Raw genomic sequence first — 24466 nt, 5'->3', positions numbered from 1 at the left:
GGGGGTTAGTCAACAAAGTTGAAGTTCATCTTCGTCTCCTATTTCAAATTCATTTTATTTATTTACATAAACTTCATCTTCAAACTTGGTGTTAATATGGACAAAGTTCATGTGCACTGAAAAAAGTTTCCAGTGTAAGTGTCCCAAAACGAGAAAATATAAAAAATAAGAGAATGAGTAATTTGTAATAGTATTTTTAATTAAAACATAATACATAAACCCCCAATTAGGTAAAACAAATATGATTACTATATGAATAAGTAATTTAATATATAATTAAAATATATTAATATACTAACTAATTAAATTAGATATTATTTTATTTAATGATCGCAATTTATTGTACATTAATACAATGATTACGTGAACCAATTAACTATGCACATGATTAATTATAAAAAAATAAAAAAATAAAAAAATAAAGTTAAAAATAATAGAAATGAATATAATAAATTAAGTTATTAATTTATTAATAACATATGATATACTTTAACATAAAAATGAATGATTAAACAAAAAAAATGATCAAATGCTAACTTTAACACACTATATATTTTTATGTATTATTAATTAATAATATTTTTCTATTAAATTTAAAACCATTGGTTTTATTAATTATAAAAATGGTTTTTTTTTAAACCAAGTTGACCCATATTAACTTGGCTGAACTCAGGCGGGTCCAGTATGAGACTCGGGCAAAACCAACGATTTAATTTTTCCTATGACGGAGGTGGCCCTAGGGGGGCACTGTGAGGGCTGCGATGGAGGCGGTGATGCGACAGAGACGATGTTCGGTATTGGGAGGCTGGAAGGTACAACAGTGTACTGCGACGGAGATGTCGGGATAGATCGAGAGGGAGAAGAGAGGGAGGCTGAGAGGGAGAAGCAAGCAGGAGAGAGAAAGAAAAAACTCGGCCTCCTATGACATGTCTCGCTTGCTTCGTTTGGATGATTAGCAATATACTACAATATTTGAAACCCCGAAATCAAACCGTGGGTGTTATCTTCAGATTCATCTAATTCATCAACATTAATCGGGTGTTGGTGCTCCACTTAGTGTTTGACAAGAAAGTTTGATCTCATATTGCTATGGTGGATCCAAGATAGGGATAAAGTAGCGGCGAAGATGTTTGTTTGTTGCTACTCTGACTACAAGAATCAGATAAATGTTGGAATAAATTTGAAGATTTGATGTCTTGACATGACCTTACTCACTCAATAAACAGAGTTTTCTCACAAATTTCTTTCTCAAAGTTCTTCTTCAAATTTCTTTCTAAGCCCTTAAAGCTTACAACGGATCTCTATTTATAGGGTGGTGGGGGTGGTTTAACCATTTTACCTTTTTCTCTCTCTAATCTTCTTCTTTTCCCTTTGACTAGTACACATGCAAGGGGAGAAGACTACATCACAAAAACTATTCTTCATTTGATGAGGATGTGACACTTCACTTTACCCTTTGTCACCTTTACTTCAAGGAGGAGCATTTCTAATTGCCCATGTGTTACTCTCCTTTGCTTGGTTGAAGCATACTTATGACACCATGTGTCACCCTTTTGCTTATATAGTACCTAGGTGGTGCTTATATTGTACTTAGGTGGTATCCCCTTTTGATTTGACCTTAGTTGTAGTCTCACACAAGAGAGAGCTTAGGGACAAATTGAGAGAAGGGGAGAGAGAGACTTGATACTTTACCCCAACCCAATTGTCTCTATTTATAGTTTTTGAGAGGATGTTACAATGTATATAATGCCCTTAGGATACGAGCTTTACATAAGATATAAGTAGACGTGTTCTCCTTGACTAATTACACTCTTGTACCATCTTTATTAGATGACATCTTATTTACCATCATGTCACCTCTCTTGGATGTGTGGCCCTTATCCATACTCATGTAGGTTTGAACCCATCTTCTAACACTCCCCCTCAAGTTGGGGGTTAGAAAACGTCATAAATGTCCAGCTTGTTGCACATAGTGGATAGGATTTTGTGAGTGATTGGCTATATGAGAATGTTTGCAACTTGTTCTTATGACGAGATATGTCTGAGGGATAATATGTCGGTTTGGAATTTTTCTCGTATAAAGTGCCAGTTCACTTCAATGTGTTTTGTTCTTTCATGGAAGATCGAATTTGAAGTGATATGGACCATCGCTTGATTATCGCAATGTAGATCCATATAAGCTTCTTTATAGAATCCGAATTTAGTAATAAGAGATTTGATCCATAAAAGTTCACTAACTATGTGTGTCATGGCCTTGCATTCTGCTTCTAAATTGGACCTTTCAACCACTTTGTGCTTCTTATTTCTCCATGTAACCAAGTTTCCTCCAACCATTGTACATTACCCAGAGGTTGATTTTCTATCATTCGGGGATCCGACCGTTTGCATCCGAGAACCCTTTTATACCATGGTTTTTATAGAGAAACCCTTTTCTTGGAGCTCCTTTCAAATATCATAATATTTTTTTCAAGGCTTGCCAATGAATAAGTTGTGGTTTGTGTATGTATTGACTTACCACACTTACTGAATATGATATATCTGGTCTTGTTACACAGAGATAAATAGGTTTCTGTTGATTTTCAGGACTCTTTGGATTTAGTTCATGGAGAAAAAGGGAAACGACATGTTGGGGAGAAAACAGGAGGAAGAAAAGGGTTATGGACTTGTGTCCTAACCCTCCCCCTAAAGCTCAATTTATAGATGAATAAGATTATAATATTATAATAATACCCCTGAATCTAAAATTAATTACATCCATGCCATCTTTATGAGGACTCTTTATTTACCATCATGCCATCAGTGGTGGACATGTGGGCCTTTTCCTTGGTTTATGGGCCTGAGCCCATCTTCCACACACTTGGACGTGTGTGCCTTCCTTGGTCGTGTGGGTTTGGGCCCGTCTTCCAGCACTCCCCTTCAATCTGGGGGTGAGAGAACATCATGAACACTCAAGTTGCTACAAATGGTGTATAATATCTTCTTGTAAAAAATGACAGTCCATCATATATCCCAACACTCCCCCTCAAGCTGGTGGTCTCTTTGTTCTTTACTAGGAGACACAACTAGCATAATATAAAAGAGAGTAAAATCACTCCTAGCCGTACGATAAAACTCCATACTTCAATCAAATGGTCATAGTAAAAAATATTTTCCATTCAATTTCATAGGCAAAAAAGTATCCCTACTGTGGGGTACAAAGTCTACCCACTTTCTCAGGGTAGCTCAAAAACACCTCTTGTGTGACTAATAGACTTGGCTCACATTGGATGTTGGACAAACTCATATCCTCTGTAGGTAGTGGGTCTATAGGCATTGCTCATAAGTTCCTCCATCACGGTGTCTCAACATAGGGCACCGATTCTCATATGGTAGGAGTAAAACTGCCAAATAAGGGGGTAAAGGGTAATCACCAAATGATAATCTTCTAGGGCCACAATGTGTTTTATTCTTCATCAGAATAACCAATGCTGACAACAGTAGCAACTGAAAAATCTTTCTTCAATAATAATGTCTCACTCAGAGAGACACAATAGCAGTAGTTGAAATGGGCCAAGGCCCAAAATAACGCGTACCAAATAATGAAAATACTTTAAAATGACTCATAAAATAATCCTTAGAGAGTCTACTCACAAACTGTGCACAAAATAATACGTTGACTAAGAAATAATCTTTCAATTAATTGAAGATAAAACTCCAGCCGAAGACAAGGGACCAAGTCGAGCCGAGTCATAGGAGAAATTAGTATAGAACTCGCGACCTGGACCCATATAATAGAGGTATAAAGCAAGTGAGTTTAGTCAAGTTGACCCGATTTGAGTTGGTCTAACTTGTTGGGTTAACCCGCACGTAGGGTTAACCCGGTATATTAAAACCAGTACTTGTAGATAATAGTGCCTCTTCTCTCGAGCAGAAATAGAGACTCTCTTCCCAATATATTAAATTCAAGATACCGATCAGAGGATTTTTTGAAAAATCAGTAGTTTAGGGTTTAGGGTTTAGGGCATCGATTTTATCCTATGAGTCCATAAGTCATTAACCTAGAGAGACAGTGAATAGGTTTATGCAATTCTCCATTTTTTTTGCAAAAATCTAATTAGTTCTTTAGATAAAAAAAATACAGGTATTAAGTCTTCTACCTATGTGGATAGCATATATGGGCATCGAACTTTCAATCTATGTTGGGTCCCTAAGGCATAAACTTAGAGAGACAGTAAATAGGTTTATACAAACTAAATAATAGTATTTAAAAATGTGTTCCCATTTTTAGTACTTAAGGGCCATCTCAACAAGAAAAAAAACACTCCCAAACCAAAAAGTTTCAAGCAAGCATACAAATAATCATTCAACTACAATTAAACATTATAATTTTTTGTACTAACCTAAAACGAATTGGACACAAAACCCAATTACAACTACATACAACTAAGTAGGGGATATTTTTAGTTATATTAGTTAGATACAAAGTAGCTTTAGTGGGTTCACATGTGACAAGTGTCACTCAATAAGTGAAACCTATCTTCACTAATTAGTCATAGTTCTCTTCAAGGTTATTTAAGCATTCATATCATGTCTATTTATCACATCAAAAACCCATAAAAAAGAGTCTCTTCTTAACTAGTCCTAAAGTGTCCCCATGAGTCTTACATCCCTAGCACTCTTTTAACTTAAAGAGATTGAATTGTTCGAAGACTTTCACCTCTACATTGTTTCTTCAACTATTCGAATGCTTCTATCGTTCAAATAGTAACTGTAGCAGTCGAATGGATAGATAAATAAATGAATCAAATGGATCAAGAGTTACCAACTGCTAAGAAATTATGCTTCTCAAGATAAATAAATGAATAGAAAATTCAAAATTTTGATAATCCCTGCACCACAAATGCAGGCTACAACCACCAAAATAGTGCTGCCTTTCTTTACCAAATTGTGAGTTGATTCTTCTTTTTTCCTCCCAAAGTAATTGGGAAGCTCTTCATTCTCTTACCTTGCCGAATCTCCTCACTCCAATTTGTAATCCGAATGTACTCTCTAAATCTCTCTTATCGAATGTCTCTTCCACTTTGTACACGCAGTACCAAATATTTTCTTCTCTCATTGCAGAACATCGACTTCACCTCTTCCACTTCTTACTTGTCTTTTCTTTTTTGGAAACTGAAAAAACTGTGCCAACTTCTTCACTGTCTTCATGCTCATTTTTTCTTCTCTTTTTATCAGTTCTTTCTTTGATTGTCTACAAGAAGTTAGTGTAAATAAGTCTGTGTGCAACCTGAGAGTGAAGTCAGAATGAATGGGTTAAGAAAGAAAATCAAATAATACCATGATAGAAATCTTTTTGGCCTCTGCCACATCCTCCTGCAAGCGTAAAACTTTCTTTTCCTGGCAAGGAAACTCAGACAACTTCTTGCCTGTAAACCCAGCAAATAAAATGATAAGGAAATTTATATCCTTTGCAAAAAATTATCTCCAAGACAACGAGATGGTTAACATTCCTACCAATGAGGTTCTCGATTTGTAAGAACCACTCAACTTCAAATTGATTTACTAGTGAAATTGCAACACCAGAACGTCCAGCTCGAGCAGTTCTACCCACCCGATGAATATAATCCTGGATCCCATTTTTAAGATAGAAATGAATCACTGTGATCAAGTAAGCAATAATTCAAGAAAGACTTCAACAACTCTAAAAAGATTCAGAAGGAAACAAGAAACAGTTAACATAGTAAGTACGATGACATACAAATTCTGTAATCTTATTTGTTGAGATTAGAACTTGAAGAAACAAGCAGGGGATCACTGGGGATAAACATCTTTTGGCTTTTTCAGTGTCAGCAATGAGGCAACACTTTGCTGTTTCTGGTTAGAGTAAAATAAGACTTTTTGGAGTTGCCATACAGACCCAAAATATAGAGTGGGAGATCAGTTTCATGTTCAACAGAATGATGCTCCCGTAAGACAGTCCCACCCACAAGCAGAAAGATGTGAAAACTAAGAGAACATGATGGAGCAATTCACTTGAAGAAATGAAAATAAAAACGTATTTAGAAAACATAGCTCACCTTAGTAACAACTGGTATGTCATAATTAATAACCATATCAACTGATGGAATATCAAGTCCCCTGCTGGCCACATCAGTGCAGATAAGAACATTGCACTCTCCACTCTTGAACTTGTTCAAAGCAATTAATCTCTTTTCCTGAAAATAAATTTGTTATTAGATAAAGCATGGAAGAAATAACATAGGAATATAAAAGAACAGTAATGAGGGAAAGACAACATGGAGATCAAACGAAGGTATTTAGAGTAAACTAGAGGAAGGATTCAATGAGATAATGAGTTCATACGTTATTTTTAAATGGATATTTTTTAAGGCTAATTACTTCACCACTCAGAAAATGTAGAAATTCCACCCACCTTCTGACATATCGCATATTAGTCTCATCCCTTTAGGTTTCATTTTTTCTTAATTGAATAATCATTGCTATGACCTCCTTGGTCTTGTTATGTAAAATATAAAAGATTTGCCCTTATTTTTAATCATTATTTAACTAAGGAATTTTCTGAGAGAGGGAAGATCCTTTATCTCCTCCTCCCTTCTTCCTGACATAGGGAAGCTGCTCCTCCCTTCATTATGAGAAACAGAATGGGACTGCCTCCACCTCCCTGGAAACAAGGAGAGAGTGGGGCCTCATCCCTTCCCACCACACAGCAGAGGAATGCCTGCCACTTGAGGGCAAGGGGGGGAAGGCCCACCTCTTATGAAAACAAGGGGCTCACCCCTAGGCACCCTGCACAGTGGAGCCCCCAACCTGCCCCATGGAAATAGGAGAGCAGGGCTTTCCCCAACCCCCAGCATGGCAGCAGGCCTGCTAGCCGCTGAGCAGGAGTAGGGGAAAGGCACCCACCTCTCCCACTGTGCATACAGCAAGAGAGCAGTGACTTGCCACCATGCAGCAGAGGCCCTCCCCATCTGTCCCTCATGGGGAGGAGCACCTCCCCTTGACAGGAGAAGGTGGCTCCCTTCTTAATTAACAAAAGTGGAAGAAGCGCAAACCTGTCCTTTCCATATATACAACAACCCAAGGGATCAAATTTAACTATTTTTGAAATTCAAGGCATAAGTGTAATTTGAGATTTGTTAGTGGTGTAAGAGTAAATTTCTGTATTTTCCAACAATCCAGAGTAATTAACCCTCATAGAATATATAATTCATCAGTGCATTACTAAGCAAAGTGTACTACATGTAGAATATCAGTTCATTACTAGGCCAAATGTACTACATGTCAAATATAAATAAAGAGAATACCTGGCTCATTTGACCACTAATATGGATGGCCTTTAACCCAAGGTTTTGCAGAGTCAAACCCAAGAGGCGTGTCGCTTCACAAGTGCGAGTAAAAACCATTGATGACATACTTTTTGAAATTTCACGTAGAATATATGCTAGATAACAGTCCTGGAAAGATTTTAAAAACATAAGATGCATTTTCAAAAGAAAAAAAAAGATGATAGTAAATTGTCCCTAGAAAGAACAATATGAACTAGAATTATTTCTAACCAGTCTGCTTATATTTTCTCAATAATGAATGATGAACCTGAATTCAACATTTAAGGATTTGTTCTTCATGGTACAAAAATTGAAATACGGATGAATCCAGCCATGCCTAAAAATTGAACACTGTAGAATCCCTTTTAGATTTTTTATTTTGGAAAAATTGCTCATAGGATTAACATTCAGCAAGGAAAAAGTTCCACAAGAGCCTAGATAATTTATCAGTGACAGTTAATAGTATTTGGGCTGTATAATGTGCAAACCTGTTTATAACTTGCAAGCATGCCTCTTGTACAGGGGGTGAGTTGACTGTTCCCAAATGTAGTATTTTCTAAGCCAAAATGACGGTATCAAAACTTTCCAGACATGACTATGGAGTTTGAATTGTCAGACATTTGGGTGCATTGCAATCCAAAATCAAGACAGATCCTAAGACCAGCACCTTTGGAGGCCCTCCAATCTTCGGAAGTAGACGGTGCTAAAGCTGTGCTTTTTTAGTTACGTTCTGATATCTCTCTGGTTGTCACTAATTCCACTCCACCTCCACACCTTACTTTTAAAAAAAAATGATGTATATATTAACAAAAAAGAGAAAACAGGACAAAATCAGGGGAGCAAACCCCTAACAAGGGATTGGAAGGTTGTTCCCTGCTTGGCAAGCATATCAGCTACCGAATTAGCGGATCTTGGAATGTGAGACCAAATACAAGAAAAGTGAGAGGCAATATCCAAAATCTCCAGGAAGGCATCCCAGTGGCGCCATAGGGGGTGGATGCACAATCACACCAACCGATAACCACCTTGGAATCTCCTTCAATGTGAGGTGGGCCCCCACAATTGTCCCTAAAAATACGGAGCCCATTGAGAAGTTATCTCAATTCCACCCCACCTCCACCCCTTACTGCAATGTGCTTCAGAATTTTGGTGGAGTTATCTCACCACCCTTGGGACTGCCACCCAGCCGCTGGCATGACCGCAGAATTCCTATTGAAAGGTCCCACCCCTCTAATATTCGGCCTTACAGATACCCTCAAATTGAAAAGCTTGAAATTGAACAAATGATGAAGGAGATGCTGGATGAAGGGATTATTCGTCCCAGTAATAGTCTTCATTCCTCCCCAGTCCACTTGGTGAAAAAAAAAAAGGATGCCTCATAGAGATTTTTATTGATTATCACACTCTTAGGGACAATATAATTAAAGATAAAGATCCTATACCAATCATTGGGGAACTATTAGATGAACTTCATGGTACCAGTATTTTGTCCAAGCTAGACCTCCAGTCCGGTTACCACCAAATTAGGGTGGCAAAGGAGGCATTCACAAAACAGTTTTTTGCAAACATGATGGTCATTATTAGTTTGTTGTTATACCTTTCAGCCTTTCTAATCCAGCCACTTTTGAAAACCTCATAAATGACATTTCCAGCCTTATTTGCGAAAGTTTGTACTAGTCATTTTGTATCGCATATTTATTAATAATTCTACTGTCCAAGAGCATGTCTCACCTTCAATTGATTTTTTATGTGCTGCAACAACATGAGCTGTTTGTGAAGCCTCAAAATATTTGTATGCCCAATCTCAGATACACTACTGGGCTGTATTATCTCCTCAACCAGAGTGGCAGCCGACCCCAAGAAAGTAAGAGCCATGCTTGATTGGCCTCAGCCTACCACCCTTGAGCAATTTCATGGGTTGTTGGGGCTTACAGGATATTACAAGCGAGTCCTTCGCCATTATGCCCAACTGACATTGCCTCTAACCACTCTTCTCCGCAATGGTGATTTTCATTGGACCCAGGACTCTACTAATGCTTCCGAGCAACTCTACTCATGTGTTGGCTCTTCCAGATTTTTTATTTTTTATTTTACTTTTTACAATTAAATGGGATGCTTATGGATTGGTGTAGGGATGCAGTTTTTATGCAGCAGGACCACCACATTGCATATTTTAGTCATCCCTTTGGATGGGTCCACTATTAAGGTCCGCTTATAAGAGGGAGATGTTCTTGCTGGTGCTGGCAGTTCAGCATCGGCGCCCTTATCTCCTGGGCTGTAATGGATCATGCTCCTAAGGTACTTACTTAACCAACAAATTGCAACACCCCTCCAACAAAGGTGGGTCATTAAATTGCTGGGTATGACCATGAGATAGTGAACAAAAAGGGAACAAAAAATTCAGTTGTTGATTAGCACTTGGCCATCACAGCTACTCTGGCTCATTCTATTTTTTAAGACAACAAGGCTACTCATGTCATTGATCCTTTTCTGAACGAACATCACAAAACTCATACTCCACCTAAATGCACAACCACCTTATTCTTTGTGCCAATCTCAACCACTTTACAACTAATGGTCCCTTGGGTTGCTTCCGTCTCTGCTTTGATGGACGAACACCATATTACTCCATCTGTCAAACATGACGGTTTCCTTCGCGTATACATGCATGAAGCAAGGTATTTGCTGGCTTGAGATGAAAAGGCATGTCAAGGTTTATGTGACTGTTTGTGAGGTTTGCCAAAGAAGTATATATGAAATCATAGCTCCAGCCTTTAACAATTCCACAGTGACTGTGCGAAGACATTGTTATGGATTTTGTGGAAGGACTACCCAAATCAGAAGTCAAATCAATCATATTAGCCATGGTCGACCGGCTGAGTAAATATGCTCACTTATTGCACTACCCCATCCCTACACTACCAAGAAGGTGGTAGCTCTCTTTGTGGAGCATGTAGCTCAAACCCACATTATGTCCATTCCATTGTTTCAGACCAGGGCCCTCTCTACCTCTTATCCTTTTGGCAAGAATTTCTTAACTTGCAGGGCCCTAAACTTGATAAAAGCAACGCATATCATCTGCAGATGAATGCTCAATCTGAAGTTCAAAGTTTTGTCTAGAGACGTGCCTTCAGTGCTTTGCAGAAGATCAGCTGGCCATGGCTCAAAACCGACTGAAGCAGTTGTATGACAAAGGCATTGCTGATGGACATTCATAGGTAGGTGATTGAGTTCACGTGAAAATCTAGCCATACCAATATAGTTCAGTGGCTTCTCGTTCCAGCCAAAAGTTATCTCACCATTACTTTGGGCCCTAGGAGATCCTTGAGAAATTGGCAAAGTGGTTTACAAGCTTGACCTGCCAGCCACTACCTTGAAATTTCTGAGTATTCAATGTCTCCAAGCTGAAACACTGCATCAGTTCCACCAGCTTCTTCCTGTCACGCCCTGTCTGCCTTCCTGCAAGATGCTTCTACCACTCCATGTCAACTTAAGGGACAGCGACATAAGCGTGCTACACACCCAAGTGTTAGACATGTGGCAAGGAGTTCCTGAGGAGGCTGGGAACATCAAGACAGGTTTTCGGTGCACTTCCCTGATTTTGAACCTTGAAATCAAAGGTTCTCAAAAGGGAGGAGGAATGATAGGCTCTATAAGTAGATCTGTTCTCTCTCTCTCTCTCTCTCTAAACAAAATAATTGTGTTATAAGGTTGAGAAATAAGCCTTTTAACTAGTTAGGCAATTTGGTATGGAACCAGGCTCAACCCAAAAGTGGAATCAGAGAAGGTTGTGTGTGTTGAGGCTGAAGCCAGTCCCAGGTTATTTGTGTTGTGTGGGGTCCATGAGGTGAAAACCAAGTTGTTTGTGTGTTGCAGACACGTCGCAGGCCCATTATGTGAGATAGACGTGAAGGGGAGAGTTGAGTGAGAAAAAGACCCATATTGAAAAGTGTTTAGAAAAATGACCATGTTATAAGGTTGAGTAATAAGCCTCCTAACAGGCTTAGTCATTTTGGGATGGTACTAAGCTCAACTCAATACTCAATCTTGTATTAGCCTCACATGTGGGTTGTTAGCACTCCAAATGTTAGAGGGAATAGTCCTACATAAGTAAATATTAAGAAAGATCTTATGGTTATTAGTAAAGAAATAGATGTCAGACTTTGGCTAATCATTTAACAAAATGTCTGCCTTGTTAGGCCCAATTAGTGTCCCGTTTAGCTTATACCTCATTTCTATTGCTCACATCTCTGACACATTGTCCGTTTGTCTAAGCCTAAGATGTGAGGGGGAATATTAGTGGGAATAGTCCCACTTAAATGAAGTGTTAAGAAAATCTTTTTGGAAACAACCTCCTAATTTCAGCTAGTCATTTTGGAATGGACTTTGACTCAATTTTAACACAATATTCCAAGAGTTCAAATCTTTTTTTATGAAAGGTGATTTTATTAAGAGAGAGCCAAAGGAAACAAAAAAAACAAAAAAAGGAGGAGCTATCCCCTAACGACAAGAGAATGTAAGGAGGCTCCCTGCTTGGCCAAAACAGGAAGAGTTCAGATATGAAGGCAAATCAGATGTTGTGGAAAACTATGAGATCACAAACTTGTGATCTACAGCAATGACTACAGCCTAAATAGACGAACACTTATAACCCACCAAGCACAAAAATGATTTCACGCTTCAACTTTTCCAAGACCTGCAGAAGGACGAAAAGAAGGCTCTGAAATGCTAGAAAGAAGCAAAGATACAGCTAAAGGGGAAGAGAACCTTATGCTTTGCAGGAACTAGACAAAACTGTTGTATAAGAGTGTCAACAGTTGAGTACTTTGATGATGCTTCAACCTGCAGAGGAGAAAAGTAAGATATATTATTTATTAAATGGCCCATTTTGGTAAAGCTTAGAACCATATATTTCTTCATCCATACCTTCACAGGATTATGGAGGCATGCTCGCTTGAGCTTATTCACCTGCAAGGAGATAGTCTGTCAAATCCATCTGCTGACATTTCATAAACAGAGTCCCCAGAAACCCATGTACTTCAAAAACAAGCACGCAAATGATTCTTAAAGTAGTCTCTTCCATACATAATTTCAAATGATTTAATAAAAGCATTAGTTGTCAACTACCACTAAAAAATTCTTCTGCTAAAAGCATTAGTATCCTGCCTTTTGCTTAAAAAAATAAATAGTAAGTATAACCACCCACCACACAAAAAAAGAGTAAATTTTACCTTTTGGGTCATGGTTGCTGAAAACAAATATGTTTTCCGTTCCCGTGGAATAACCTTTAAGATTTCATTGATGTCCTTCTCAAAATCCATGTCCAACAACCTATCTGCCTCATCCAGGACCTGCTCGTCATGAAGCATAACTTACACTTGATTAATTCTATTCTAATATAGGAAAGTATAGAGAATGACTAAAACTATCAACCAGAAGCATAGGTACATACTACTTAGAAATTTTATTTTTTTTAAATGAATACTGCTTAGAAATTGAAGGAACAACACAAGCATAGAACTTTGGGGGTTTTCAACCAACAAAATTCTGTTCTCTGGGATTGTTCACTGGGTGTGTATAATGGGATTCAATATAATCCCACCAAATCCTCAGGAACTAATGAATATGAGAAGTCATATGAAACAGTTTTTGAAGTACAGTGTTCATGAAGTGGAACAGGTTCTGCAACAAGAAATTTCTACATGGCTGGCCACTAATAAACTAGAGATAGTTGGCAGAAATCAAGGAATCGAGTAGATGCAAAGCCTGGGACCAACTACGGCAAAAAGCTGTATATTCAACAAGAACAATCATGTGGCTAAAGCAATTAAAGTATGCTCTTATGATACAGACAGTGAAGAATCAGGTAATGAAATAATTTCCTGTTGAATCCCAAGCTCAGTAAAAGCAGACCCAAATGCATAACAATATATTTTCTGCCGCACAAATAGGACACATCTGGTTCTAGAGCTATCAAGAACTACAAAAATGTTCTAGAACGGATGAACTTTTGGGAACATTAAACTTTTTTACATTCCAAAAGAAAAGCATGGTGCATGCTCTAAAACTACAGGAATTTAAGATAAAATGCTATTATACCAAGTACTTCAAGAGCCGAAGAGAAAAACCCTTCGTATTGGACAGATGATCCAACAGGCGCCCTGGAGTTCCCACCTATACCACAGGAACATGAAATAAATAAGAGACAGTTACCTATATGTTTTGTGAAGCATAAATCAGTAAGAGTTGTCATCCAGAGAAGAAGAACAATTTGATAAAAAAGTTAATTCAGGGAAACAAAAGTGAACTTATCTATGGAGCTTTGGGTGGCAATGGAGCTTTTCTTTGCAGTTTCTAAATGCAGATAAAGGCAAATTTCCTCATTCAAAATAGACAAAACTTTCAATCAACCAATTCAGAATTTCTATCATTATCTCTAATAACAGATTATCTTGTTCCATGGTCTTAAATGAATCGTTCTCACCACTTTAAAAAAAAAAACTCTAATATCAGATAAAATCTCTTTTAAAATGTACATTAGCACTAAGATGAAAAGTATTTATTCTTTAAGAATTGAGAAATGAGATCCATTAAAGAGGCCTCTCAAAGGAGAAAAAGAAAATCAAAAGAAATACACCTAACTTGAGAGATCTTAATTGTTTTTTTTTTAAAAATGACGCTGATTTTTATTAAGGCAAAAGCTCAAGAGAGCATATTACAAGGGAGGGAAGCCTTCCCAAACAATGAGAGATTGCTGGGAAGTTCCGAATTTTGCCAATTTATCAGTCAAAGAGTTGGCTGATCTAGGAATGAGATTCCAATTACAATGTGTAGAAGATACGATGTCAGCAATGCTATCAGTGATGGGCCTGTGGCACCAAGGAGGGAGGTTGTCCTTGGAACACCAACTAATAACCATGTTTGAGTTGCCTTCAATGATTAACTTGCCAAGGAGACGATCCCTGAAGATTTTGAGGCCGAACAACAGAGCACTAACTTCAACAGTATTAGAATCGGCAATGCCCACCGGACCAGCATAAGAAAGAATAAGGTCTCCATTGTGACCTCTGAATACACCACCTGCTTTTGCTTAACCAGGACATCCAATAGCACTACCATCAAAATTCAGTTTTATGCAATCGCAAGGGGGAGTATCCCAGATGGCCATATTTGGAGCTTTGTTGAGGCCAGACATGTGAGCGATCAAATTCCAATTTTCCCGAAGGGAAACCCCCGATAGAGTGGCAAAATCCTTCTTTGTATGAAGCCAACTCAAGATAAGGTTGACGGCATGAGAAGCCGTGTTATTTGGGGTGCTAGCTTTGGAGTTGAATCTCTTGTTGTTCCGCTCGAGCCAAATGCACCATGGAACATGCGCAAGACAGGCCGAAAGAATTAACTTGCCCAACCGAGGAAGGAGAATCCCTTGAACCATCTCAAAGGTGCCAAAGAGGTCCTAAAGTAACCCCTGTTGGAGCTCAATTTTCTGAAAGATCTTCATCCAAACACGGAAATCCACAGTGTAAGAGGACATGCTGGACTATCTCTTCGCACTCACCGCAAAGGGAACAAGAAAGATCGAGGGCAGTGAAGCCTCTTCTATGAAGATTGTCTGCAGTAAGAATCTGTTCTCTGATGACTAACCACACGAAGAATTTGATTTTGCTTGGTGCTGAGAGTTTCCAAGCCAGATTCGCCTTGTGCTCGTGAGTACTGTAGTCTTGCTTTCTGATATGAGAGTAAGCCGAAGTGACAGTGAATCGACCATTATTACTGGGCTTCCAAATCAGCTTATCAACTGAGTGTTCCCGGATAATAGTACTGCTGAGTTTAGTAAAGAGAACAAAAAGCCAACGATTCCTCATCATTTAATCCCCGACGGAACGGGAGACTCCACGAGTGATCACTCCATGAATCAACCACAAAGCAAGAGAGGTCGCTAGCCACCCTATGCAGCCCCCGGAAGTCCTTCGAGAGAGATCGAGGGCCACACCATTCGTTCGACCAGAAGAGAAAGGTCTTTCCATTGCCCGTGTGAAACAAGGTAGCATCTCTGAATACTGGAAAGAGCTTGAAAACTGATTTCCATATCGGGGATAGGAGGCGAGCAGCACCACCCTCTCTCTACCATGCATCCGAAAACTGAAGGTAGAATTTCACCATATTCCTCCATAAACTATTGTGCTTGTTGTTGAAATTCCAAATCCATTTAAGCATAAGAGTTTTGTTCATTTCTCTTGTAGACCGGATGCCCAATCCTCCCCTATTATGAGGCATACAAATATCCTTCCAACTGACCAGATGGTACCTGAAGGTATCTTCTTAACCTCTCCATAGAAATCGTCGACGGATGGCATCAATTTTGAAGCAAACGGAGGCCGGACAGTGCATGAATGATAATAGATAATTTGGCAGCCCCACCAGACAAGACTTGAAGAGAGTGAAACGCCCCGCTATTAATAAGAGTTTACCCCTCCTAGTGGCTAATCTCTTTTCAAATTTCTCAACGAGGGGGGACCATAGTGACGCTGAAGCCGAAAATCAAAAAGTGGGAGCCCAAGATATGTAGCTGGCATATTTCCCACAGAGCATCCCAGATAGTCCGCCATATCCCGAAGCCTAGCTGGATCAATGTGATAACCAAAGAGAGTGGTTTTTCCCCAGTTTATGTTCTGACCGGAAGCCAATTCAAATAATCCCAGCACGGCACGCAATTTTCTGATCTAATCCATAGTACCAACCCCGAAGCAAATAGTATCATCACAAACTGGAGAATCGGAATATCAAAGGTTGTGCAATCAATCGTGGAGAGGAGCTATCACATGTTCTTGGCCGAGTAGATCAAGGAGGATAGGTATTCTGCCACCACGTTGAAGAGCAGGGGGAGAGGGGGTCTCCCTGTCTGATTCCCTTGGTTCCTTTAAAATACCCACAAATTTAAGCCAGAAGTTTAGTTACTTTCTTAATTTTTAGTTACTTTCTTCTGATCAAAGGCCGAAAGTTTTCAACATTTTTAAGCCAGGCAAGATAAAGTCAACTAAAAAGTCATTCCAAGTGCTTATATTTAGAAAGAAAAACACTAATGCGGCAATCCATAAAGCCTACATTGGTATTAAAGTTTTCTTTTGGATTATATCATGTGCTTAATATGAGATTGCTTTGGTCCAAACTCACTGGATGCCTTTACCATAAAACAAGAATCACTGAATACTTAATTATGTCCAACACTCCTTATAATTTGGAGCTCATTCTTTGGTCAGTTAACTACAATAACATACACAAGAAAACAGACGAAAATATTAGTCAGAGACAACAATAGACATGCACGAAGACCAGGGCACATATGGTTCAAAATATCCAAAGACGATGCCATAGCAAATAAAATGCAAAATGCTTAACAAGAACCAACTCCCAGATTTAAAAGGGAACCTAGCCAACCCTATACTATATGCCAAATGTAAAACAGCCAAATACAATTGAGCTCATGGTAGTTTACCAAAATATGAGGGCGCTTTGCGAGGGCAATTGCTTGTGTCATCATCTCTTCACCTCCAACAATCTTACAAAAAATTCAAAACAAAAATATAAATAACAAAATATACACATGAGCTCTCATTAGCATTAAGAGAAAAAATTTCAAGAAGAGCCTCTGCAAAAAAGTGTAGTTGGTAAAATACAGCTCAACAACATTATAAATAGCTCTATACGTTGCCAAATATATTTCTAAAACCTGCACTTCAAGAGCACATAATAGTGATATAGGATTATCTTGATGGCATATGTTGGAAGATGGGCCCAAACCCACACAATCAAGGAAGGCCCATAAGTCGTTTCGGCTTGAGCCCACAAGACCAAGGAAGGCCCACACATCCAAGAGAAGTAGAAGATAAGCTCAAGGCCTGACAAATGGAGGCTAACGGAAGAGCCAAGACCAGAGCTCCCAGCTCTGGGTTTTCGTGGACAGAACCACCACGAACTGAGGCTGACGATACAACCTAGACCAAGAGCTCCAAGATTTTTATTACTTGGTACGGGTTATTTGGGCCCAAGCCTATTTAAGTTGTTGATATTGTCTCTCTGATTGAGATACAATTATTGAAGGACTTCTCAATTGCTGATTGTTGTCAGCATTGGTTATTTTGATGAAAAATGAAAGCACAAGGTAGCCCCAGAATATTATCTTTCGGTGATAACCCTTTACCCCCTTAATTGGCAGTTTTACTCCTACCATTTGAGAGTTGGTGTCCTGTGTTGGGACATTGTGATTGAGTTTATTACTACAATTCTGAACAATGTTTATAGACCCACTACCTACAGGGGATAGGAGTGTGCCCAACATCCAGAGTGAGTCAAAGTCTATTATTCACCCAAAAGGTATTTTTTTAGCTACCTTGAGAAAGTGGTTAAACTTTGTATCCCACAGTAGGGTTACTTTTCCGCCTATGAAATTGAGCGGAAAATATTTTTTACTGTGACCATTTGACTGAAGTATGGAACGATGTCTTACGGCTAGGAGTGATTTTACTCTCTTATATTATGCTAGTTGGGTCTATTGGAAAAGAACAAAGAGACCACCAGCTTGAGGGGGATTGTTGGAAGATATGGTGAACTATCATTTATACGGGAAGATCCTATACACCATTTGCAGCAAGCTAGGCGTTCATGATGTTCTCTCAACCCCAACTTGAGGGGGAGTGTTGGAAGATGAGCCCAAGCCAACACGACCACGGAAGGCCCACAAGTCCAAGTGCATTAGAAGATGGGCTCAAACCCATAAGACCAAGGAAGGCCCACAGATCAAGGAGAAGGCCCATAGGCCCACACAATGATAACATTATGGTAAATAAAAAGTCATCTCATAAAGATGGTATCGATGTAATTAGTTTAAGTTTTAGGGGTATTATTGTAATATTGTAATCTTATTAATCTATAAATTGAGCTTCAGGGGGAGGGTTATGACATAAGTTCATAACCTCTTTCTTCCTCCAGTTTTCTCCCAATGTGACGTCTCCCTTTTCTCCATGAGCTAAATTCATGGAATCCTAAAAGTCAACAGTAGTGACCAAATTTGGCTTACAAACTTGATCAGTATAGATACTCCTACACATAACAGAGGTGAAACAAATAATGCCACCAAAATCACTCAAAAAGCATTAAAAATGAAATCTTAATCAATTAAGTAGAGACTCACCACTGCACATTTTACTTCCATGAAAGATCCAAGAGCTTCAAATTGTTCAGAAATTTGAAAGGCCAATTCCCTGAATCAAAATCAAATGTGCATACTAAGACTAGGCACCTAAACCTGGAAAAAAAGGTGCAATCAGAGGCAAACCTTGTTGGAGAAAGCACACAAGCAAAGAATGGTTGCGGCCTCTTCAATAGTGCTTGGAGAATTGATAGAGCAAAAACCCCTGTCTTTCCTGACCCTGTCTGTGCAATGCCAATCAAATCTTTTCCTGATATATTACATCCATAGAAATAAACCAACATAAATAACAAAATCAAACACCAAAAACTGATTAATGAAATAAATTCATAAAAAATGATAAAAGACCTTCTAAAGCATGAGGAATAGCTTCAGCCTGGATCTTTAATGGAAATTCCCACCCCAACTTTTCGCATGCTTCAACAAGTTTCTCAGAGACACCTAAACTCTTGAAAGTGCTAATTTGTTTCATCCTCCTCCAAGCAATGGTTCAAAACTATATTCTGGTGATAAGATGCAAAAAGTATGATAATGAATGACACAACCAATTTCAAAAAAATAAAAGAAATAAATAAGCGAGAGAGAGAGAGAGAGATCAGAAGTATACATAAAGCAATGTAAATGAAAACATCAGGGCAAAGTCAAACTGAAAAATTGTTAAAGCTTGAGTACTAACCTATTCTTTTCAAAATAGACTATGTATCATTAAATCTTCATTCATGAAAATAAACTCTCATCTCAGTTGCAAATTTCAAGTAGGTATAAAGCCCAATAAATTATTTATGGCTATAGGCAATCAAATAGCCTATATCCCAAACTTATACTCTTTTTATCCACATAAAATAGCTAAAGTTTTTAACTTGACACTTTACATATTTGTGCCAACAGATAGAAAGATAAATGGAAAACAAAATCACATTGATCATCTAATCTAAGTTGTCATCCAACATGTTTTTCAAATAGAAACATGTGGATGACAAGGAGCTAAATTTTGGATGCTTTAGAATAAGTTGGCAAACCACATCCAAAATGCACCTGAAATGTAGACCAGGATGTGATTGAGAGAGACGAAGTTTTACCAAAAGAAGAAGAACCAGCACTGAGAGAGAACAAGAGAGAGAGAGAGAGAGAGAGCAAGAGAAGAACACAAATGTTAATCACTCGTGGGCTTTGGCAAATGGGCATCTGAGTTAACTAACCAATACAGAGTTTTGACGACTACATACTTTTTTTTTTTTTTAAATGTGGTGTATAAGCTATTAAAAAGATAGAGTAAAGTACAAACAAACCTAGCTAGACGGGCCTTCCTCTACAACAAGGTGTTGAAGCGAAATACCCATCTTAGCCTGAGTGTCTGCCAAATGATTGGCAAAACGTGGAATGTGCTTCAAATCACAATTTAAAGAAGACGCCATGGAGATCTAATAGACTTTGCACACCAGTCAATAATTGTCTTTGAGTCCCCTTCGATGCAGAGGGGGCCCATGAACCTGCTTGTAAATACTTGAATTTCGTTAAGCAATCCAGAGAGTTCAGTTGTGGTGGAGTCGGAGACTCCAAGCAGCCCCACAAAGGAGAATAGGAGATAGTCGTTTGCATCGTGGATAACTTTGCCATAACCTGCCAGACCTGGGCAGCCAAGGGCGCTTCCGTCGAAGTTTAACTTGAAGTGACCCGTTGGTGGAGGGGCACAGACAGCCATTATCGAGGGGTGGGAAGGCTAAGACAGTCCATCAACTAGCTGCCAATTTTCTCTGAGACTGGAGTTGCTGAAACTTCTAAATTCTTTTCGGGTCAGTAGCCAGATTGATACGTGACCCGTAATGTTATCAATCAATATTTCAGAGGGGAAAGATTTAAAGTTGAATTTCCTCCTATTTCTTTACTTCCAAAGTCCCCATAGGATATGCCCAATGCAACACAAGAGAAGCATCTTACCAAGCTTTGGGAGACTAGCACTGGTAATTGAGAGGATAGTGGATGACGGAGTTTGTGAGGCGCAATACTGAAACCCAATTTTATTTAAGAGGGTGGTCCATATAGTATGGGCATAATGGCAAGATAAGAGTATATGATTGGCAGTTTCTGGAGCATTTTGGCAAAAAAGACGAGAGGGATCCTGGACGGTGGTTCCACGCCGAATTAAAGAATCTGAGGTGAAGATTTTATTTCTACAGGCGCTCAAGATAAAGAATTTTGCGCATGGTGGGGCAAGTAGGTTCCAAACGGAGGCCACAGGGTGATTGGACTGATTTGAGTTGGGGTTACTGAGGAGGTTGTAAGCAGAAGCAGTTGAGAAGGTACCTTTTTTACATGGGGTTCATATCAATGTATCAAGGTTAATCTAGGGTTTAGCTGTGGAGATGCTTGAGAGGAGATTAGATGCTAGAATGGCTTCAATATCTAAGAGTGCTCTTAGTAGGTTCAAATTCCAGCCCCCGATTTCAGACCAAAGATCTGAGATAGAAGCATCAACATTTCTAGCTAGGATTGAGATAGACTCATAGCTAATGTTGAGGCTGGAATGGCCAATCCACCAATCGGACCAATATTTTGTGGAGGTCCCATTACCGACGTGGCATTTAGCATCTTTTTTGAAATCAGGAAGTAGCATCACTATTTTTTTCCAAACAGGGGATAGTCGGTAGTGTCTTTCCCCCTCAGTCCACCAACCCGAATGTTTGTTGGCTTTGGCGGCTACTAAAGCTCTCCAAATCAGATCGGGGTAGAGATTGAATTTCCAGATCCATTTTAAGAGGAGATCAGAATGCGTAGTGGTTGTATCTCGGATACCAAGTCCACCAAGGTGTTTAGGTTTGCAGACCTCTTCCCATTTCACCAAGTGATACTTTTTTTCACCATTTGGCCCTCCCCACAGAAACCTTCTTTTTATGAGATCAATTCTGTCTCTAATTGAAGCGGGGCACCGGAACATTGATAGAAAGTATTCAAGGATTCCATGAAGGCAAAATTTTATGAGAACCAGTTTGCCAGCTTTAGAGAAAAATTTCCCTCTCCACGAAGCTAAACGACCCTCCAGTCGCTCAATAACAGGGTACCAAGTGCTCTTAGAGGGTAAACCAGGGGTCAGGGGCATACTTACTTCACTCTCTTACTGTTTCTTGCAGAAGTGTCTGGTACTCCGATTACCCCAAGGAAATTGGCAAGGAAAAGAAATACGTAAAAAGAAATGACGATATAGGTACCTCTTTTGACTTTTTACATCCTGATGTACAGTCTCACTTGGCCATCCATGTAGGATTTCAACGTATAAATAAAGTGGACGGAAATTTCGCGAGATAATATGATTATAGACTACAACATTAGAAAGTAAACATCAGAATGGGAACTTCTCCTCCTCTATCAAAAGTTTAGCACAAAAAAGAGGACATAAAAGAATTCGCATATGAGAAGAAATTCCGCCTCAATGACCTCTGATAAAGATGAAAATTTGAGGAAATAAGAAGTTAAACAAGAGAGGTGAAGGAAGAAGAAGAAAATAGAGAAAGCAGCAACTGAAGGAGGCTGTGTTTTTGAGACTGAACCCTCTTTATTACTCAATTAATTTTGGGTAAAAGGAAAAAAATGACCTTAAGTAGAAAATACCCTACAAGTCTATAACTCTCTCAATGCAAATCAGATTCTAATACAAATTGAAACGTAGGCATATGAAATGTAAACTATCATTCTGCTACAGTATGACACCAATGTGACAAGAAGAAACAACCAAAATACTCCTGCATATGTAATTAAAAACCTTAAGGCTTTTCTATGGCTATGAATAGGAGGATCATCTCCTTAGCATCCAGTCTTTCTACTTCTTTGTTTATTCTCCCTTTTCTTCTCTCCTCTTTGTAAAACCAAACCTCGATTTCTAAATTAATGGCGTCCAGTAACAACAAAGTAGGACTACTCAAAATTGTCCATCTCCTGCAACCCTTAGCTAGAGTTTGCTCCTCAACATTGTGTAGGGGCCTCCTTTTCGGCAGTAGAGTATTTCGTTATGGATTTCCTTGCTTCGACAACACAAATGAGCTGGATTTCCGACATGTTTATAGAAATATGGAATCTAACATTTTCTTTTACTTTAACTGCTCAATAATTTGTAGTCCCTAAATCTGGAAGCAAGGATTATCTGGCTGAAGCAATGTCTGGAGTTGTTCTAATGGCAACAGTAAGTGATGCAATTTTTTGGTCAGGATGGAATATGGATTAACAAAATTGGAAGAAAGGAAGTCACATCTGCAGTTCCATTAAAATGATAATTTAGACATGCTAAACTTTCTATTTGAACGTCAAGCATAAACAATATTTTTGTCAAGCTGAGCTCCAGTTTGCTTAGTTCTATACACCCCAATCATGCATCCAAAAGCTGTGTTCTTATTCTAGTTGAGTCGATAAAGTTTAGATTGGACATCAGACTACATAACAATGGTTCTCAAAACCCAACTGAGTCATCTAAGGAAAAAGGGGATGGCTGGTGAGTCAGAGAATTAATCATATCTTCAAGAGAGAATTATTGCAAGAAAAAATTCAAAAAATTCAAAAAATTCAAAAAACAAAACAAAACAAAACGTAGTGCAGTTGTTGATTGTTGGGCAAAAAGCTTTAAATCCCTCCTGGGGTTTCTAGTAACTAAGGGTAAACAAAGCAGCAGCCAAACTACGAATGCGACCGATCAAGTGCAACAAGGTATATCAGTGGAAGTTGACAATTCAAATAAACTCCATCGAGGTCAATAGATCCAAAACGACAAAACTAGACGCATCAATCACCAAAATCAAATGTCAGAAACAGTACTAAGCGAGAGGGAGAGCGAGAGATGGTGAGAAACAGCGAGAGGTAGAGAGAAATCGAGATAAACTTGTATAGAGTAGGGACGGAGACAAACAAACCAATATCCAGGGCAGAGAATCGTTTGGGAGCTCTCGACGGCAAGGGCAACTTCCACGGAGGAAGACAGTCAAGAAGAGAACTATCAGGCGGAAAAGGAGAAAGACAGCCTCGTCTCCGTTTGATTCGGAAGCTGAAAGTGCTGTGGTATTTCTACTCCAGCGAATGTCTTTAGCCGAACTTTTTAAGCTTTATCTACCTCTCCGCAAGTCACCCTGTAAATACACCAAACCAATTTAAACCGATGAGAGGCTTTTCTTAACCCCAAAATTTTGAGTTTGACCGTTCGAGTCGGATCGGGAATCAGTATACTCGGAGCAAACTCAGAGTAGATTCCATATCTGACTTTGCCCTTTTAAGAGGGTGGCAAAATTCATCTTAAATGAATTAATTCAATTTCAACTTTTCCTCGAGTGTTAGTGTAGGCGAGAAGTGCACTGGAAAACAGATTCTAATATTAGTATCTCCAAATAAAAAGTATGATATAAACAAAAGAATGAGTAACCTTTTATAATATACTTAAATAAAACATATACCTAAACAGAAAATTTACCAAAATAAACATGGTTACTACACTTATAAGTGATTTAAAGTGTAGTATTAAAATATATTAATATCCTAATTAATGGAAAACTATATTATATTACTTAATGATTACAATTTATTATAAATTAATACAATAACTACTTGTGACTACAATAAATTATTAAAAATTAATATAAAAAGTAAAAAATAACATAAGTGAGTATAATAAATAAATAAATTATTTTTTAATAACATAAGATATATTTTAACATTAAAACTCACTATTTTAATACAATAATAAATAATAAATAATAAATAAATAAATATATTAATTTATCAATAACATAATATGTATTTTTACGTATTAGTAATTAATAATATATTGACACAAAATTTAAAACCTGTGGTTTAATTAATTATGGCAATGGGATAATTAAACTAATTAATGATTATAGTTTATTATAAATTAATATACTAATTACGTGTGACTAGAATAAGTTATTATAAATCAATA

General features: G+C 38.3%; 1 protein-coding gene across 1 annotated transcript; it reads right to left on the bottom strand.

Annotated features, from left to right (window-relative positions):
• Positions 1-4797: 4797 nt before the first annotated feature.
• On the bottom strand, positions 4798-23621 carry LOC137945788 (DEAD-box ATP-dependent RNA helicase 10-like). Its single transcript, XM_068791812.1, has 14 exons — positions 23430-23621; positions 18883-19037; positions 18661-18784; positions 18517-18586; positions 16822-16884; positions 13425-13499; positions 12557-12676; positions 12252-12293; positions 12093-12167; positions 7305-7454; positions 6057-6194; positions 5494-5605; positions 5317-5405; positions 4798-5230 (listed from the first exon to the last, which is right to left on the bottom strand). Exons 2-14 carry the CDS (start codon positions 19004-19006, stop codon positions 5111-5113), a joined length of 1302 nt encoding a protein of 433 aa, XP_068647913.1. The 5' UTR covers positions 19007-19037; positions 23430-23621; the 3' UTR covers positions 4798-5110.
• Positions 23622-24466: the final 845 nt, after the last annotated feature.

The sequence above is a fragment of the Aristolochia californica genome, unplaced genomic scaffold, assembly GCF_029961685.1.
Source record: "Aristolochia californica isolate CCGP_79_NKW_82.1479 unplaced genomic scaffold, dmAriCali1.0.hap1 SCAF_12, whole genome shotgun sequence".
In the NCBI taxonomy this organism is placed as follows: Eukaryota; Viridiplantae; Streptophyta; class Magnoliopsida; order Piperales; family Aristolochiaceae; genus Aristolochia; species Aristolochia californica.
The sequence above is the reverse complement of the archived record's forward strand: the minus strand, read 5'-3'. Positions and strand labels throughout refer to the sequence as shown.